Genomic DNA, 16,268 nt, shown 5'->3' with positions numbered 1-16,268 from the left:
GTAGAAAATGTTTACTTGCACAATGAGACTTACTGATCTATCGGCTTTTCTTTCTCTACTCGTCCTCATTACCGTTATTCCCATCCATCTGTCTTTCCACACATTTGAAGAGTATTGTGAGAGCACACGAGGCTTGGTCCAAGGGAAGCAGGTGTCAGTGTTACAGAGCAGGGCAGGGGGTGGTTCACGATAAATTATTACAGAAACGATCCCCCCTTTCTGTCTCTGGAGGTTCCTTCCCCCACGCTCACCTGCTAGGTTCGAAATGCCCGCCGCCAGAGGAAAGACGTCTCTCAATGCCAGAGACTGGTGAAAAGGAAAAGAATTGTTTATTTAAAAGTTACACAGACTTAGAGTAATGGCTTAATGTCTTCAGTAAGATACTAAAGTCCTTTAGAATACCCACAGATGCACAGTCCTTCCCTCTCCCTGTGCCCCGTCCGGGGTACCGTGTCTCAGGAAAGGAAGTAGAAGTACGTGATTCAGGCTCCCGGCACCATCAGCTGTGTGGCTGCTGCGATCTCCAGTTAATCCAAAGCCATGTGGCACCTTCTCATGGCCCACCAGCAAGAGTCCTTTCTCCCTTTTTCTTCCCGGCAAAGTCTCTCCTGCTGCCTAAGCCGAGTGGCAAAAAGAAGCACCCCAAAACCACACGGTCCTCTCTACTCTCCTTCAGAACCGCGTGGTCCTCTTCCTTTCTCCTCAGAACCTCGTGGTTCCCTCTATTTACTTCAGAACCGTGTGGCCCCCTATTTACTTCAGAGCTGCATGGTCTACTCTCTCTATGGCTGCCGGGCCTAGGTTTAAATCCCAGTGCCCATCTTCCTTTGCAGCCCCATTTCTGACTCCTCCTACAATCAGTTACACCTGCCAGCATCCCCGTATTCTTTCAGCTTTACTGGGCTGCCACAGTAAGTCTGGGCAGGTGTGGCCCCATGGCATGGCGCCAATCATCTCCAAGCTCTCCCACAGGCCCTGTAACCAGGGGGAGTTGCTTCCCAGTCCCATCTTGGGTGGAATTTGGTCCCATCCCCCTGGCTCAAAGCATGGACACAGCTATTTAACACATCCATGAAACCAGTTAAAGGTTATAGATATGTTAAATGACTGTGCCAGGGGTTAGCTGCAAAGCTCTTGCTACCCAAAACAGCTCTGAATGGCCCTGTTCCGTGTGTCCCATCCCCCCTGGCTCAGGCCTGTGGGGGTGAGGACATCCTATATACATTTTTCTAATATTTCCTGGACACCCCGAGTCCTGGACCCCATCACAAATCCCTTCTTGGGGCCCTCCTCTTGGCTGCACCCTGCTTCATCAGCACGCTAGAAAGATGACCGACTCTTTCCAGGACTCTCAGCAGAAGAGCTCAGTGACTAGGTTTCTTAGAAGACTGAGCATTTATTGTCCTCAGAAGCCTAAGGGTCTCCTTGTTCCTTTAACATATATCTGTACCTCTTTCTGTCCTCTCTTTTCATTCTACCTCGAAGACAGTTTTCTCAACTAATTTCCTGGCTCAATTCCACGTTTAGCCCTACCTTTCTGAGGTTTATCTCTATTAATTTTTTCTCCTGTGTGTGCCATCATTTCTTTACTCACTTAATTAGCTCTGTTCTTCATGGCTTCCAACGTGCATAACTAGCATGTCACCCATACCTCTTCATTCACATGCACCCACCCCGAATTCTGCCCCAACTTTCTTCTTCATTTCATCTCACACGCAGGTCCTCTGTCTGTCTCTCTACCTTTGTCAAATGCTTGTTACAGCCAGGACTTATTGGATGTTAAGTGCTAAGATATGGGATAAACAACTTCCTTGGAAGATTCTCATTGTATCCTCAACAAGCTTTACAGTTGGGGAAGCAGAGAGGTGAAGTAACATACCATGGTCACAGTTAACAAGTGTCAGAGCAGGTTCAAACAGAAGTCTGTCTCTTGAAACAGATCTCTTAAGCACAGGCTATACGCTGTACATTTGTTTTTAAATCTATCTCCAGCTGTCCCCTGTCCTGTCTCTGATGAAATGACCCATTTCAACATTTGTCCATGGCATAAGTCCAGTGGATTTTCTCAGCTCATTTTCCTCAATTACTTGCAAGCTTTTGTTACTGTAAGTGTAAGTATTTAGAGAAACTTTTGCCACCCTGACTTGTGACATTGAACTTCCTCCTTGAACTTGTCTCTTTCACAAACTCACCTTCCTTATCCTACCTCTAAAACGTATAGTGTTCACCAAACACCAGCACTTAAATCTCTGCTATTTTATTCTAGACAAGTTTCTTCAGAGAATTCAGAAATGAAATAAATCAAGATAAAATTAATTTTTATTACTTTAATTGCTATAAGAGATAACTGACAGACCGCCTGAAGCAGAAGGAGAGACTGTGTATTGTGGGTTTATATATGTAAGAGTAAGAGGGAGGGAAACAATAGGACAAAGGATGGATGGAACGAATTGAGAATATACTGTTGTAAGGTCCTTCCCTGCCCATGGCATAGATATTTGAAGGTAGACTATTATTAATTAAAGATGTACACGGTAAACAATAGACTAACTTAATTTAAAGAAGAGGTAGAAATAGTAAGTCAGTAGAAGAGATAAAAATGAAATCATTAAAAATTATTAACAAATGAGAAAGTAGAAAAAGAGGGAAAACAAAGCAAGTAACAGAATGGAAAATAGCTAACAGAGTGTCAGGTCAGAGGACACCTCGGTTCTAAAGGGCTGTGCTGGTACAACAGTACACCCCGAAGGGAACAATGCCTCCAACCTATGGCTGTCCGTTCTTCACTTGGTAGTCCACCGCACACGGTCCTGTCAGTGAGCGTCTTTCCTCCAGGGAGTCCTCCAGGGACCCAGCTTCCTTCAATTTTTTGGCTCACCATTTCCAAGGCCTCAGTGTCATCTGCATTTGACTGTTAAAAAAGAAGAAGACACAGTTTTTGAAAAGACTTGTTGTAGAAATGGCCTGCATGGCGTTGCTCACACACCAGTTGCTCACCTGCAGTCCCATAGCCACACTTAACCACAAGGGCAGCTTGGTCAGGTCAGCTGGCTGAGTCCTGCAAGAAGAGGAAACAGATTTCTGGTGCAGAACCACAGATGAGCAGTTAAATCAAAAGGATAGAGATTCTCAAACTTTATTATCCATAAAATTCATCTTGGACTTTAGAACAATGCATACATACGCTTTGGCTTTAGAAGAAAAAAAAATCAGATTTGGGGAAAGAGCACAGGGCTCTGCATTTTAAATGAGGACCTCAAGTTACCCTGCTGCTGGTCGGTCTCACTCTGGGAAGAGCTGCACAGGCAGGGGGTCGCCGTGGCCGCTGGAGCAGGGCGCATCGCACCTCAGGTGTTTCCTGGAACAACTTCGTCTGTTGCCACTCGACAGATCAGCGTCCTCAGCATCCTGTGGCAGTCCTTAGAAATGCGGAGGCTCAGGCCGCACCTCAGACATAGTAAGTCAAATCTCACGCTTTAAGGTTTCAGGACAACTGGCCCAAATATTTTGTGCCAATCGATTAGGGAGAATGGATGGCTAGTAAAAAAGTGTGGAGGCAACGTACACGCAAGAACAGGCAAAAGGGAATGATTCTGGGAGGAATCATCTGCAGAATTTGAGCTGAATCCAGGGAATGAGAAAATAGAGCAACACGAGTCTACTTTTGGAGGTTTTTTAGTGGTGTAAAGAGGGAATAGCTGGGAAAGAAGAGGGTACATTTTAAAACAAGGTTCATTTGTCCTAATCACGTGACTGTGTGTGCATATTATATAAAATAGGTTTTTAAAAATCTTGAGACAAATAAATCCTGCCAAACAGTATTCTGCCCTCTAATTTTCCATTTTCTTATAGTCATTTTTCATACCGTTAAATATTCTTTGAAAATATTTAATTGCTTCATAACAGTGTATCTCACATAATTTGTTAACTGTTTCCCTCCTGTTGAACATTTACCTTTTGGGCTTTTTCCACTTGTGTAAATAATGCCACAAAGAGCATCCATCCTCAAAAAACAAACCTATACTAATGTTTCTGGCTATTTTCTCAGGTTAGTTCCTAGAAATACTATCGCTGGGACAACCACCGTTCACTTCTTGACAGTGTTGTTGAGGGGCAGAGACACTTTTCAGAAAGTTGAAGGCTCAGAAGAAACCGAAGTCTTGGATTTGTCAGTGCCCTCTCCCTAACTCGCACCCTGCCTCCTCAGGCTTTTATATGGATCAGATGAGATGACCCACGTTCAGCAGTGTGTCTGGCACGTAGCCCGTGCTTATTACATGTTCACTGCTGCCATTGCGCCGTAGCCCACGGTGGTTAACTGGGCTTTGCATCCTCCCTCTGTGTCGTACTGTCTCTCTGAAGCAGGAAGTATCACTTGCCTTCTCTGAGTCTCAGTTTCCTCATCAGCAAAGCAGGCATGCACCACTACTCACTTCGTAGTGACTTTGTGGGGTTTTATGTAAGGCAAACGTGTGGTATAATACCTGCGACAAAACAAGCATTTGATAAATGTTCACTCATAGTATTTATCTTCTCAGTGTTACTAAAATTGAGAATCTCCATGGTATCTGTTTTTCCCGACTCTCTTACCCCCCTTCTGTGTACACACTCCCATCACTACCTCAATCTGAAATGCGCTGAATGAAGCTAAGGCTGCCTCACTGGATGTAGTAAGCCAGGGAGAGATGAAGTGTATAGGAAAGCCTTTCGAAGATGAGAGATGTTATAGGAAATCATTCACCCTTAGTTTAGTTCTCCCCCACAGTGATCCGTATGCCCATCATTATTTACATACCAATTTCGATATGCAGTGATACTCAGTTTATTAGAACACTGGCCTTTATTCACGTAGGCTAACTGTCCATTACCTGTGGCTTGTATAGCATCTTATTTTCCCAACACATATAAATAGCAAGTGCGGTTCTTTCTCCGATGGTAACTCAATGTAGAACCCAATGTACCGTAGCTGATTGAGAAGCGTCTCAAGGCAAGGTTGGAGCTTACTGGAAAGAGCGCTGTCGCCCATCAGTGATGTCTGGCCTGGCCCCCCGGGAAGTACTCATACAAGGATAACTGCAGTCTGTGTTGGAGGCCACATGGACTATGAGGAACAAGTTGAGAAAAATATTAGAAAATATGCATATTGTCAGTATTTTATTATCCACGAATATTTGCCCTTTTCCCCCTAAGTAACTTAAATCCAAAATGAGTATTTTGCCCTGACTAGTGTGGCTCAGTTTGTTGGGCTTCATCCTGTGAAGCCAAAGGTTGCTGGTTCGATTCCCAGTCAGGGCATATGCCTGGGTTGTGGGTTCGGTCCCTGGTCAGTGTGTGTGTGCGTGAGAAGCAACCAACTGATGTTTCTCTCCCTCTCTTTCTCCCTCCCTTCCCCTCTCTCCAAAATAAATAAAACCTTTAAAAATTAAAAAAAATGAATATTTTCCACTCAGCAAACTTTTTATTTATCATTAAATCTAACATTATTACAGACTTTTCAATAAAAATTTGATTTCCAAGGGTAAAGAAAGTAGGTAGCGTTACCAAAGTTTTGTGTTCCTTGAGATTTTAGTGTCCTTGGTACCCAAATTTTTGAGTTCATTAAATATTTTGGAACCCTGCATAGATTGAAGATTATAAATTTTGTGAAATGATTTTTTTTGTACTCCTCTTATTGTATTTCTCAGTTTTGTTTGAGAAATAACAAGATCTGACAGCATCAAGAAACAGTCAAGATGGTACTTTTAGTTAGCATAGCGGCCTGGTCTGGGCATCTCAGCACCGTGCAAAGTCCATGCTCCCCAGAACTCATCTTTGGCTGTAATACGGACCAATGTGTTCATGATCTACCTACAGCCAGTTTTTCCCTTGTCCAGAAAAAGCGGCTGCTGGTATTTGACCTGTCTTCCTCAGTGCTTACGTCTAAGCACGTGTCTGGAGAGCTCGGGTAGACAGAGTGTACCAATGAACCCATGGGGTTAGCATGCCCCGGGTACTGGGCTGACAGCTTTAGTCATGAGCTTTGAGGGAAATGGGAGCCAAGGACACCTCAGTCCTTGAGTCCTGAGTTTATTTTGTCTTAGGGATAATTAGTTCCCTGAGCTCTAAAGAGAATTGTTTCTCATTTGATAATAGTAAGCTACTTCTCAGTAGCTTTGATGGACACACTCTATTGTAATTTTAATTTCTAGTGCTGAGTTTCATGAGGTACAGGACATTGTATTCTGTAAGTTCCTGGGATGTGGAACGGGCTTAATAAACAAGTTCAAGTTAAAGGAAGAATAAAAACATATACTGGATACATTGAACCACAGTTTGTGTTATAAACCATTTGTAAATGTGTTCTTGTTTTAAAGGAAATATCTATTTGAATCACACAAAGCTATTTATTTACGTGTTTGCCACTTTCTTGCCCCTTCAACACAACAGAGCTGTTAATGTGTGACTTCAAGTCAGTGGATTTTGGAGCTACACTGCCCCCATGTGGTTACTCTTCTAAAGACGTCCTTTCCTTCAAAACAAAAAGCAAAGGCTTCGTTTTTGCATTTTATGGCACAAAACACTGCTTGTGCTTGTGTGATCACACAGACACATGCCCACACACACCAGGAACCCAAAGTCTAAAAGTAGTGACTTGTGTTGCAGCATTGAGAAAGGAGACGTCTTTCTAGGAATAATTTGTTAATGCAGATAATCTCTTGTATGAATACATCAGCTACATAGCCCATGGATTATCTTTAAAAATATAAAGTCCAGTCCATGGAATGGAATTTACTTTAATACCATGATTTCAGAAATAAAGTACAAGTGTGTTCCCTGTTTGCTATGCAGAGTTGAAGAGGATAAATAGTTTTTCTTCTTGCCCTGTTAAGAACTTGTTTACATCAGATTACCTGTCATATCTAATGGGATAGGGAAATAGATGTAGAGAAAACATACATAGTACAATCAAGTCTTTTTCTTATTATATGAGTCCTGTTATACATTGAGAAGACCTTTATTTCTGGGTAACAGAATTGTATATTCAATAGAGGATAGAATTTAGGGGATATTCCATGAAAATAAATATTTTTTAAAGTACTAGGGTTTTTTTGAAAAACTTTCAAAGGAACTAATATCTTAATATTCCCTTTCACAGGTAATATGAACTCTTAAATTTGCTTCTTTAAACTTTAAATCCACATATTGCTTTTATAATTGAATTAATTTGCGAAGGGCTTACTGAAAGACAATCGTGTCTAGAGCTAATCTGATACCAGAAAAGAGAAAAGACTGATTTCCAGGTAGCTTTCACCCAGACCATTTCTGCCATTGCCAGATATGCAGACCAGCCCTGCAGGCTTAAACCCTGGAATGATTAGTTAGATGCACCACAGTGACTGTAAGAAATGCAGAGTCTTGGTTTTATTTGTGCTTATTCTCATGTATTTACTGTCATTCTACAGCAGGTGACAGTTTGCAGAAACCTTATTTTTTCCTGCTTATATGTGTAGTAATGAACACAAATATTGGAGATATTGGAAAACAAAGACAAACAGAATTAAAATAAAAGAAATTACCTGTAACCCTTCCACCCAGTGATCACCACTATGAGCATTGGTACTCCATCAAATCCTATCGCTTTGTGTTTGTTTGTTTTTGTTTTTTTGGAGAATGTGATCATGACTCTGTAGACTGTTATAACAGTCTCTAACCTGTTTCTTTCCCTTAACTATGCATTTAAATAGCATTTATCATTCCATTTTATAGCCACACGATAATTAATTTAAATTATATCACATTATAGATGTTTGAAGTGCTTGCAAATTTTTATTCTTATAAAATGCACTGTGATGAATAGGTGTGGGTGTGAGGAGTGTGTTTCACGTGCAAATATGTACAATCAAAAAATATATATATTATATATTAATATAGTTACAGGAGTGGACAAAAGTACATTTACAGTTGGAAAATAATATAATAATAAATAAATAAAAGTACAAGAATAAACTGTGTTTCGTGTGCTCACAACTGTAAACCTTCTTTTGCCCACCCCAGTATTTACTTAGGATCTGTGGACTATTTCTTGGAAGGATTTTTTGGATAAGAATTACTGGAATGATGAATATGGGCGATTAAGACTAATTGCTGATTACTCCCCAGAAAAAAAAATTACAATTTTCCTACCAGTTTAAGTTTTCCTGTTTACCTGAAGTTTCAACAACACTGCTTTTCTTGTCATTGATATCTGTCAAAGTCTAATGCACACGAGAAAACTGGCCAAATCATCAGCTCACCCTTGTGAGAATTTTCACCAACGGATATGGGTGGAGCCAACCCTCGTTCACGCAGTGGAGTGCTGTCCGCCCCTGGGAGGCTCTGCCTGCGCCCATTTTTATTTACATGTCAAAGGTTAACTCGTATCCTAACTTATAATAGCACTACTGTCTACACAAAAACTTATCTAATGTGAATGGCCATGCATGTCCTCTTTTGCTCCGGACGTCTTTCGTACACCCTTGTGTTCGGGAGATTTGTCCATATTGTTAAAGTTGTGCATTTTTAATATCCTGTTGCTCTGTACCATCTCGTTGCTAATAATCTTTTTCGAACTGAAAGTGTAAAATAATGTTTTAGTTCCAACCTTCAGCTGTTATTTATGTTTGCTCGATGTTGGCATTGGTTATTGATTTTTCCTCTCTGAGTCCAGTTACTTGTATTGGGTTGGCCAAAAAGTACGTCATGTTTTGTCCATAAAATAAAAGACACATTTTTCATTTTCACCGATGACTATTGATTTGGATATTTTGAGTATGTCAATAATCTCTCGCTATTGGCTTTTAGTGGGTAGAGGCCAGGGGTGCTGCTAAACATCTTCCAATGTGTGAGACAGTCCCACAGCAAATAATTATTTGGCCAAAATGGAAACAGTACCAAGAAACTTTGCAAACCACTTTCAACAAGTTCGATCAGTCCCAGCACCTTCCCCATACACTGCACAAATCTCGTCTTATGTTTCAGATGCGTTTTTACCTTGCTAGAAATAAAACAATGCGCAAAAAAGTTGCATATTTTCTTCCATCTTTCATATTAAAATGACTGCATAAAAATTCACCAATTTAAGATTTTTTTAGTGCATGCTGATATGACAGCTGTCACAATACAATCTAACAAAAAATTGTTTCTAATGAAGTTAAAGACAACTAAGCACTGCTAGAGCCATCGAAGGAAAAAAAAAATGTAATGGACTTTTTGACCAACCCAATAGTATGACTAGTCTTTTCACGGTAGCCACGCAGTAGGTAGGACACATTAGCCTTTAGTTACAAAGTAAGAGTGACTTTTGTTTTTTCACTGTCTCCCAAAAGGGCAGTTAACACTGTGCTGTTTTGACAAGGTGACAAGTATGATTTCTGTAGCTCTGTGGTCGCAGGGCCTTTGTCCCCAGCAGTGGGAAAAGGAGCGAGATCTGCGGGTTCCGGACCCCACGGTGGGCTGGATGAAGCTACCTCTCCCCTGTGATGCTGGGACTGCTGACCTCTGCTACCTCATACTTTTTTGGATCTTCTTTCAAAACTTTTCCTTGAAAAGTCAAACAAGCAACTCTTTTTGCCCCAGAGTACGGAGCTTCTCTAAAATTAAAGCTGACTCAGACCCAGGATTGATACAGGGCAAGATGGATGAGAACCTCTGCCTCAGGGGTGCCCTCACCGAGTTACACAAAAGAATCACAGGAGGGAGCTTTCAGGAAATGCCCGGGTCCGACCTCATTCCCGGAAAGAAACCGTGATTTCATTGGTTTGGGGAGAAGTTTGGAAGTTTTGAAAGGTCCCAAGGTGATGATAATGGGTAGCCAGGACTGAGGACCACTAAATGTCCCTCTGCATGAAGGATAGATTAAATTCTACCGAAATGATCGATTTTAGCCTGTAAACAGAGTTCCTGTGCCTATTTGATGTCATGGCAGACTTCCAGAGATGAGCCAGCATCCTAACATTTGTCTTTCCCAACTCTGGACAATATACAGATTTCCCTGCGAGAGCCTAATTTCTTTTACTTCTTGTTTTGATTCAGAGCAATTTAGATAGATTGTTCTAGATGGACCGATCCTGTGGCTGCTCACTTGTTAACACCTAAATATGACTGAGCTTGTTGGATTGTATTTCAGAGAGGCTGTAGTCAAGGAAGAAGAGCCACTGAGACCTTCCCATGAGGAGTATAATCAGGAGAAATGAAGGTGCAAAAGCAAATACATTATATTTGTAAACTAGCTTTAGGTCCCAGAGACATCCAGGGCTTTTGGACTATGGTTCTGTCCTGTTGGCCTAAGTCTCACAAGGGAGGATGTAGAGGAGTGGTTTAAAAAGCACGATCCCTTTGCCTTGTCAAAGGAACACAGGAGCCAACAGAAAGAGCTCCTCATGACCAAATCTCAAAGAACTCGAGCAGCACAATATGTAAGGTAATACTGGATTATAAGCCAGAGTGCAAAATAAACACCTATGTGTTGTTCCTAAGTAAACGTTTGAAAATATAACATGGGAGAATAGACAAATCTCCCATGTGGGAGAATTCCAAATAATTTATGTAGATATTTTCCACTCCTTGAGTGTGAGCTGCACATAGTGACTTTTCCCCCCAAAGAGTGCCATATGGGAAGAGGGGAGTGGGGCTCTACGGTATGGAAACCTGACAAACACTACCTCAGCCAGGTGATAAAGGCTGATATCAGCCGTAAACTATTTTGACGCTGTGTATCGATTTGGGTTTCTGGATTCATTCCCAGTGGGGGTAGGGCGAGGCTCCCCACCCAGACCAACGATTCCATGGACACCTGCTGGAGTCCCACCATTCAACTTGATTCTGATACTATTGACCGAGAGTTAAAGTCAGATTTCACAGGTTAAACAGTCAGCCCTGCAAGCCTGCACTTCCCACCTTCAGATGCCAGTTGCAAGCCCAAGGTATCATCTGTGCTTCTGCCTGACCAGATACAGATCAGAGGTTCCCATGACCCCTTCCTTGAACTTGAGATGCCAGTCACAAGTCCAAGTTGTTCCCTGTACTTTTGGGGGACTGTTTATAAATCAGAGGCTCCTACAACCTGTTCCTTGGGTTCAGTTAACTTGCTAGAATGACTTACAGAATGCAGAGAAGTATATTACTTACTAGATCACCAGTTTATTATAAAAAGACATTACAACTCAGGAGCAGCCAGGTGGAAGAGATGCACAGGACAACCTGTGGGGGAGGTGCAGAGCTCTGTGAGCGCACTGCTCTCCCAGTACCTGTGCGTGCTCGCCAACCCTGCGTGCTCCAAACCCTGTCCTTTGGGGGTTTTATGGAGGCTTCATTACATAACAATCACTGATTAAATACTGAGCTTAGGCAGTTCGTTCAACCTCCAGCCTCTCTTCTACCTAGAAGAAGAAGGTGGCTCTTCTTATGTTAATCAGAGGTGGCTCCTCAGCCTTAGTGAGATCCAACCGTTACCTCATTAACACAACAGAAGACTCCTTCATAACTGCTATCACTTAGGAAATTCCAAGGGTTTTAGGTGCTCTGGGCCAGGGACTTGGGAAACCAAGTATGAGAAATATCCTGTGGTCACCTGAATGACCAAATGTTTTTATTCAACATACTATCACTGTACTTTGATGGGAGGAAATAAGAATCACCTCTGCATTTCCTCACAAAACTCCAGCCCTCCGGTCTAACCAGGAGGAAAAAAGTCAGACAAACCCATGCGGAAGGACACTGTACAAAAGACAGGACAAGTACTGGTAGTCAAAACGGTCGACGTCGGCAAAGTGGAAGCGAGTCTGAGGAACTATCACAGTGCAGAGGAGCCCGAGGAGGCGAGCGCACTAAATGTAATGTGGGATCCTGAATGAGTTCCCGGAACAGAAAGAGGACATAAAGTTAAAAACCAAGAAAGTCTGAATAAGATGTGGACTTCAGCTAACAATAACTATTGTCACTAGTTCATCGGTTGTGGCAACTATACCATGATAACGAAGATGTTAACAATAGGGCAACTTAGTGCAGAATACATGGGAAAACTCTGCACCATCCTCGCAAATTTTCCGAAAATCTGAAACAATTCTAAAATAAAAAGTTTGTTGTTAAAGGAAAGAAAAAAGCAAGAGTGATCCCCAGAGCAGCAGCGAGAGCAGCATCTGGGATCTTGTTAAAAATTCCAGCTCTCGGGTTTCGGCCAAGACCTCCTGAATCAGAAACTCCGGGGACCCAGCATTCTGGGGGTGCGGATTCCGATTCTGGGAGTGGGAACTGCTGATCAAGTAGGCTGGCCGAGCTCTGCTTTCAGGTGCTTCTCATTTTATATGAGGTCGTGTTACGTTGTCCTTAATGCCCAGGAGTGAATCAGAAACGGCCTCCTGGTAGCCTTCCATTACCCAGTTGTTACTTTCACAAAGGAATGATACGTCTGCTTCTCTTCTTTGATTATTCAAATCTGAGCTCCAGGGCCCTTTCAGACCCTGCTGTGCTCACCTCCTCCAGAACACACAGATCCCCTCCACCTTTGCTGCCTCCTAGCAGATAACATGGACCAACTCCAGTGTGTTCAGAGGCCACAGATCACAACAGAAAGTGAATTCCCGGGGGACAGGGGTGACCTTAGGTAAAATATGTGATCCCGTTCACTTGAGTTTCTTCCTCTGTGGTTCGGGGTTAATAGAAAAGCACCTACCCCATGGATTTTTGTGCGGATTGTGAGTGCATGCACATAAGGTGTTACGAATAATAACCAGTCCTTAGTGAGGACCTAATAAATGTGAGCCGGTGCGGTTATTAGTAGTAGATGTCTTGCCTCTTAAATATTTCTTCACTTCTCCCAAAGCAGCAGGGTTTGTGTGGACAGTAATGGCTCCGTAAAGACGGGGTGAGTTGAGCCCATGCAAATACTATTTCGTACATGGTGACGTCTCCACCACCAGGCTTCTGCGGCACCTTGGTTTTGACTTGGTGTGTTAGAACTACTTCCTGGTGTTATCTAATGCTTCTAGGCTGCAGTTTGGGTTTTGGTTGATGAGTATGTACAATCTAGGTGTGATTAATCTTATTTCCAGCTTCAACCCCTACCCCCCACAAAAATGTATATGTATACATGCTCTCATCAATGAAAACACCATCCTAACGTTGATCTACAGTTGTTCTAGTTCCTGAGATCCTTAGCAGAGTTGGTTAGGCTAAAAAAACCCAACATGAGTCAGAAAAGAAATCAGCACCCCAAGGACTGACTGTACTAGTAGCCGGTGGGTAAGCAAATGTTTGGATAATGGATTCAAATTCTGCTTATTTGCTCTTTGGAACAGGTTAAATAGAAATGCAACAATTTAGATGCCAGAAATATACAAACCCTGGGTGTTTTGGTTTGTTTTTCAGATGGGGATTAACGTGGTGGACTCTGCAGTATCAGGATTAGGTGGCTGCCCCTATGCAAAAGGTGCCTCTGGAAATGTAGCCACTGAGGACTTGATATATATGCTTAATGGCCTGGGGCTCAACACAGTAAGTTCGTTTTACATATTTTAATATTCATGCATCCTTTGCAGATCCAAATTGGCATGCATCTCAGATTTGGGAAGCAACTTTCAGGTCAAAGTTTTACTACTTTTGCTCTTTGCTAAAATGCACAGTGGGAAAATACAATAAAAAGTCTTTGGGGAGCTTTATAAAGTAACTTACTGCTATAGTTCAGTCGCCAATAATGCTACCATTTCACTTTTTTATAGTGCTTCATGCCTCCACGTAGTTTCTTAAACATCTTATCTGATTTGACTTTATACACTTTGTGATTAGAGCCTGTGTCTTTCCTGTTGTGATTATTGTTTTCACAGTTTGGGGTTTTTTATGGATGTTTTCCTTGGACAAAACACACGTCTTGAGTTTTCTCACAGTGACAGCTAGGGCTTCTGGACAGAAGCCCAGGGCCCACTTGAAATGGTCAGCGGAAGAGCAGAGCCTAGTACTGCTTAGACCTCTGACAGTGGACGGCAAGAATAGGCTCTTTACAAGTGGCACCTGGAAAGTCACGTGCTCTGTAATAACAGCCACCAAAATCAGCGTCTTGTTGTGCCACATGCTTGTTAACATGACTTATTAGTCTGTGAGGCGGGTTTTGTTTTTTTCGGAAAAGAAATATATAAAAGGCAAGAGAAACTGTTCACAGATGATTAGAAGTTCATAATGTTTTCTGAGACATAAAGCATCGTCTGGATTACAAATGAAAATCATTCGTATTCTCTCTCTAACTGGTCCCTCTCTCCGGTCTCCTGTCTCTCATCTCTCTCTCTCGTTTCTGCCTCTCTATCATCTCTCGTCTCTCTCTCTCTCCCCCTCCCTCCCTAGTCTCTTGTCTCCCATCTCTCGTCTCTCCTCTTTCCTCACTCTACTTACACTGACATTCCTGCAGCACCAAACTTGCCTGCAGCCCCATTGCCGCTGCATTCTATTTCTCCCCTCTGCACTTCAACTCATGATTTCACAACCACGTGGAGTTGTCTAATCCCCATATTAAATTTCACTTGAGAGCGAGGCACTGCCACCCTCAAACACTCTTTCTCTAGCATCTCCCTGCCTATCCCCCAGGCCCATACTGTTGCGTTCCTCTCCTTAGTGCTTCCATGCTACCCTCTGTGCCTCTACCTCTGAACCTGTGGTGAGGTTGTAGAATGATCTCATTTCTTTGTCTACCTCCCACTGCAGGCAGAGAGCAATTATTACAGCTTATTCTTACTCCTTGCTTGTTACATAGAGATGCTCAACAACATTCATTGAAATCATGTGGCACTAATCACCAAAAGCTATTGCTTATTAACACCAAAAGCTATAGGCTATCTTCTCTGTTTCTGAATACTTATTATTTCACTTACAAAGTAGCTTAATTATTTTTATGAGAAATGTATAGCCATGACAGAAACCGAAGAGAAATAGATCTTTTCTTGGAGATTTACTAACTGTATTGAACACAGCAGATGCTTAATATGTTTTAGGTCATGTTCTATAACTTGGGTGTCCAAATGCAAATAAGCCATGTCTTCACTCCTAAGAATTTTACAATTCAAAGAGAATTGTTACATTTAGTAGCAGCTACAATTCAACCAGTTGCCCATGCTAACTAGCCAAGATTCTCTGCAGAATCAGGCGTCACTGGGGCTAGCATGCCCAGTCAATGACCAGGAGTCAGTAGTTTGACTTATAAATTATTTCATCAGTTTTTCCCTTTTTTACTCTCCTTGCCATAACAAATCAGCACAAGTCCTTATTTTTTGCCTGCCATCTTCCAAGTTCTGCTGGCTTCAGACTTGCCTTTAAAAAAATTGTTTAATTGATTTGAGAGAGAGAGAGAAGGAAGGAGGGAGGTGGGGGAGGAAAGGGAGAGATAGAGACAGAGATGCAAACATCAGTTGTTGCTACATTGGACACATGTAGCTAATTATTTACAAAATTGCACATCACTGGATTAAGGATGTTAAACTAAACTGTGCCTACTAGACAGTCCATACACAGTCATCACCGTGACGAATTTCACTTTCTCAAACCAAAGCAAGTGCTTGTACCCTAAGAACACTTTCTAATAAAAAAATTAAAAATCATTTATGAGTCATTTAAAATATATTTGTTGATCATTCTTAAATGAAGAGAAATAAACCACAAAGAAAAGAATGTTGTAAAAGTTTCCAAAGACAGACATAATTGGCTATATATATTTGGGGGGCAGCTTTTAATTGGGTATATTAGAATGACCATCTCTTTATGATCCTTCTTATAAAAGCCCCTGATTATTTATACTTGTCTATTTGAAGAAAAGTGCTGACTCACATAAATATTAAAAATGTTCTTAATGGCAAGTCTGAGTCTGTTCAATTTTAAGTCCACACTGTTTCTAATCCCTGCTGAGGGAGGACATAGGAGCTTCTGAAATGCTCCATGAACACAAGTCTCTGGTTAACCCACCTAAGCTCTGCCTCCCCCAGGGACAGTGAAGGTGCGGGGCGGAGACCTCAGTGGGAACCTTTTGTTACCAAGTCCTGGAGCTGAGGAGCATGCCTTAAACTTGGCCTTCATACTCAACTGCCTGTCTGTCCTACGTGGATTTACCCCGGCCTTTGTTGGTCCTATATATGCCTTCAGACGGACAGTGCAACCTCTCAGGCAAACAAGTCCCAGATATTTAACAAATACTATTCATTTTATCTGACCCACAGCTACTTCCTTTGATAGCATACCAGTAGTGGTTTTTGTAAATATGGTTTAAAAACATTGTG

The 16,268-nt window shown here is 42.0% G+C and overlaps 1 protein-coding gene across 3 annotated transcripts in view; it reads left to right on the top strand.

The window, feature by feature from the left end:
- Positions 1–16,268, top strand: part of HMGCLL1 (3-hydroxy-3-methylglutaryl-CoA lyase like 1) — a 173,897-nt gene that overhangs the window by 149,583 nt on the left and 8,046 nt on the right. For all 3 annotated transcript variants that reach the window (XM_024557755.4, XM_045193089.3, XM_053913683.2), the window contains exon 8: positions 13,384–13,509. In XM_024557755.4, the coding sequence (XP_024413523.1) occupies positions 13,384–13,509 (126 nt within the window). The remainder of the gene's footprint in view (positions 1–13,383; positions 13,510–16,268) is intronic.

Source organism: Desmodus rotundus, chromosome 11 (assembly GCF_022682495.2).
Source record: "Desmodus rotundus isolate HL8 chromosome 11, HLdesRot8A.1, whole genome shotgun sequence".
Taxonomy (NCBI): Eukaryota; Metazoa; Chordata; class Mammalia; order Chiroptera; family Phyllostomidae; genus Desmodus; species Desmodus rotundus.
Note: the sequence above shows the minus strand (reverse complement) of the source record. Positions and strands in the feature narration are given on the sequence as shown.